We start from the raw sequence: 3093 nt of genomic DNA on the forward strand, positions 1-3093 counted from the left end.
GTAAATAATTTTCTTCCAAATATCTTAGTTTCTCTATCAGTAAATTGATGGAAATTATTCAAGCCCTAACTTTTCTATGAGCTTTATGTTCTACTGCAGCAGAGCTGTTGTCATGAGAATTTGAGGTTTTAGCATTATGCAAATCTCTTATATGGTTACAATCGAATTGAGTGATTTCTTGTCTTATCAAAAAGGCTTCTTTAGAAAGAAAGGAGAATACCATAGAGTTATTTACTATTTTTTATTACACAAAGATAAATAAGCAGATACATTATTACTAAGTTTTCCACCAGCATAAATAGAATTACATAAATAGACATTTCAAAATGTAAACTAAAGATGTGTAAAGAGTTCCCATTACTTTTTCAGCCTGGCACATGAAGGTGTTTGGATTCTGAATTCATAGAGTTCAAGATTTTGGGGGAAAATATTTTTTTTTAAAAAAAGCTGAGACTTCTTCATTTTTAATATATTCTGATAGATTCTAGCTAATCATTATGGCTTGATTCAGTTTTGCAGAGACTGAATCAGGCCCCTTCATTTCACTGCTGTTAAGCAAGGAAATTGTCATCCATGGCTCCCTACTCTTACACTTCTGGTTCCCTTTAAACCTGGTGACGGATCAAGGGAGTGACACAGGTGCAGCCCACGGTGATTATTTTCTTCTCCAACCGGTATGATTGTTGACAGCCTTTCTGCTCCCTCCGGAGGACGAGGATCTCCTGTTTGATGGGGACGGAGTTGACGCTGTGGTCCAGCTGCCCATCCACATTCACACACCTGGAGTGGCTGCACTTGGCATCAGCAATCACTTGGGGGAAACGGTTGTGGTCCTCATCGATCCTGTCAGTTGACATGAAAGGAAATATTTGAAATGGAAATACTACAGCATCTCTAGAGGCATGATAGTTGGGATCACTATGGGCTTCCAGCTTGGGAACCTGTACCTCCTAGGAGATTGCCTGTGAAGGGGCAGTAGACCCTTCACTATAAGAAATAAAGTGTAAGTAAGTAAATACTTCAGGTTTTATGTGTAAGACAAGCATGCCAGGACTGCATGCAACTGCCTTTGCAAAGGACTTGCTTCAAATAGGCACTGACTTTGAAAGACCAATGAGAAATTATTTGAGCTTCCCAACATGTCAGACTGACTAATGGACCCAAAGACCTTCAGCTGCCCTCCAAAGTATGAAATATTCTTAGGGCCTAGTGTTGATGTTATTAAACTGCCATTGAATTTGGTGCAATGTTAGCCCTCCGAGGTCTTTTTGATGACCTCTCAAGTAAAGAATGCTTTTCATGATAAAGCTTGCCCCAGTATACAAATAAATTAATTAAATTACAAAAGTAATTTGCTTTGCCTTCTGTATGTTAGCCTAGACCATGTTTTTGCTCTGCGCTCCTTTCTGTATTGGTTATCTTTCAAAGAGGATTGTATGGACTGTGGATACACTCATATATCCAAAATCTCTCAACAGTGAAGTGCTGATAATAAAGATGTGGTCACAACCCCAGCATTGTTCTTGACCAGGGCAGCCAGTGTAGGGACAGAGATCATACCTGTAATCCCATGGAGCCAGAGACCGTTTGCTGATATCAAGAGTCGTTTTGGTGTCCTGGTTCATGTTGGTGATGCTTACGTTGACTCTCACAGTTTGAGGGAATTTTGAATCTTTTTGGGTCAGGCATCCAGCATATGCTTGCTTGAAGAGGCTCTCTGGCTTGAGTCCAGGCTTTATCACCTTCCCGTAGGCAGAACTGCTGGCTGACAGCATGGCCAGCAGCATTAAGAGCAGTGATCTGAACTGAAGACAATTTAGGACACAATGTAGGTACAGCTACTGTAATGCAACATGCCTAAAAACTCTTCTGTGGAGCTGAGAAATTCATCCACAGTCAGCCTAGCTGGTAGTTAAAGACTATACTGTAGGTTGAAACAATTATGGAAAAATGTGCCATATATCACATCCTCTCTTGTTTTCATAAACTAATTCTTACAGTACTGATAGGTATGCTATACACTCGGTTTTCATTTGGTGAAAATATATTTAATTACAGAAAATAACACAGGAGATAGCAGAAAAGATACTCTCTAAGGTTGAGTTTTCAATGTATTTCTTGACTCCGAGTATGTTGCAGTAGCTCTCTTCGCTAATTGCTGCCCTACGATGATGCTATTCAGCTGTCTCCCATTTGAGTTATTACTAATTATTAATGATCTAAACAAAAATTTTAAAAGTGGGTGCAGATCTCCATTCCTGACTTTAGAATTTAAATATGTCTCTGTTAAATTGGGAGGAATAAAAAACACAAAGCAAGTTCTTACCAGAGAAGCACGAAGAATTGGAGACATCTTCCTTCCTTCTCTTACTGCAGCTGATGCTTGTGCTGGGCTCTGTTGAACTGAAGGTGTCTGGGCACATTTGCTGCTGGACTTTTTATAAGAGCTCCTGTGCTGTCCTAGTTAATGTGGAGTAGGTGTTTTTTTCCCAACCTTAACTGTGGTTTCTGACCATAACTCAAGTTAAAAAGTGTATATATATATAAATATTCCATTAACACAGGTGGAAGACAGGATATGGGCTCACTCTTTCTTAGATCTGTAGATGATGTCATTACTTTAGCCATGTCACTCAAGTAGTAACAAAACTCAGTGATGGTATTAGAAAACCACCAAAAAACTGGCACGCACGGCAGTAAACAGGCACAAAGTGCGCAATTTTGAATTGGGACTGATCAAACATAAGTTGATGTGCTTCACCGTCTTGCTGTAGGTATCAAAACCACTAATGTCACTGCTCCTAGGTCAGGCTGATGTCTTTTCATCCCAAATTGGGCAAATACTGGGCAGCCGACCCCCATCCAATTGCTCTCCATGCTTGCCATGTGCTGTCATGTGCCTTGGTGTCTGGAGATTCAGGTTCCTTCTCAAGCTCCTATTTTTTCCTCAAATTTCCTAGTCTGGATCGCACTGTTTTTATTCATGTCCACACCTCAGGTGTCATATGTCAATTTTGACCAGAATGCTTTGTGATAGAATTCCCAAATTCAGTCATTCTCCATCTAGGGAAAAAAAAACCCAAAGCCATGTGA

The 3093-nt window shown here is 40.0% G+C and overlaps 1 protein-coding gene across 1 annotated transcript; it reads right to left on the minus strand.

Annotated features, from left to right (window-relative positions):
* Window positions 1-584: 584 nt before the first annotated feature.
* On the minus strand, window positions 585-2354 carry IL17A (interleukin 17A). The gene is made up of 3 exons (XM_010173453.1): window positions 2327-2354; window positions 1561-1805; window positions 585-843 (listed from the first exon to the last, which is right to left on the minus strand). The coding sequence occupies exons 1-3, from the start codon at window positions 2351-2353 to the stop codon at window positions 606-608; spliced, it is 510 nt and encodes a 169-aa protein (XP_010171755.1). The 5' UTR covers window position 2354; the 3' UTR covers window positions 585-605.
* Between the last annotated feature and the right edge of the window lie 739 nt (window positions 2355-3093).

This window comes from Antrostomus carolinensis, unplaced genomic scaffold (assembly GCF_000700745.2).
Source record: "Antrostomus carolinensis isolate BGI_N321 unplaced genomic scaffold, ASM70074v2 scaffold9638, whole genome shotgun sequence".
Classification (NCBI taxonomy): domain Eukaryota; kingdom Metazoa; phylum Chordata; class Aves; order Caprimulgiformes; family Caprimulgidae; genus Antrostomus; species Antrostomus carolinensis.

Bases quoted from the DNA above. Each gene is read 5' to 3' on its own strand.
- IL17A (XM_010173453.1), bottom strand. From the start codon at position 2,353: ATGTCTCCAATTCTTCGTGCTTCTCTG. The intron at 1,806-2,326 runs GTAAGAACTTGC...AATTGTCTTCAG, and splicing joins CAATTCTTCGTGCTTCTCTG to TTCAGATCACTGCTCTTAAT. The intron at 844-1,560 runs GTATGATCTCTG...GTCAACTGACAG, and splicing joins CTGGCTCCATGGGATTACAG to GATCGATGAGGACCACAACC.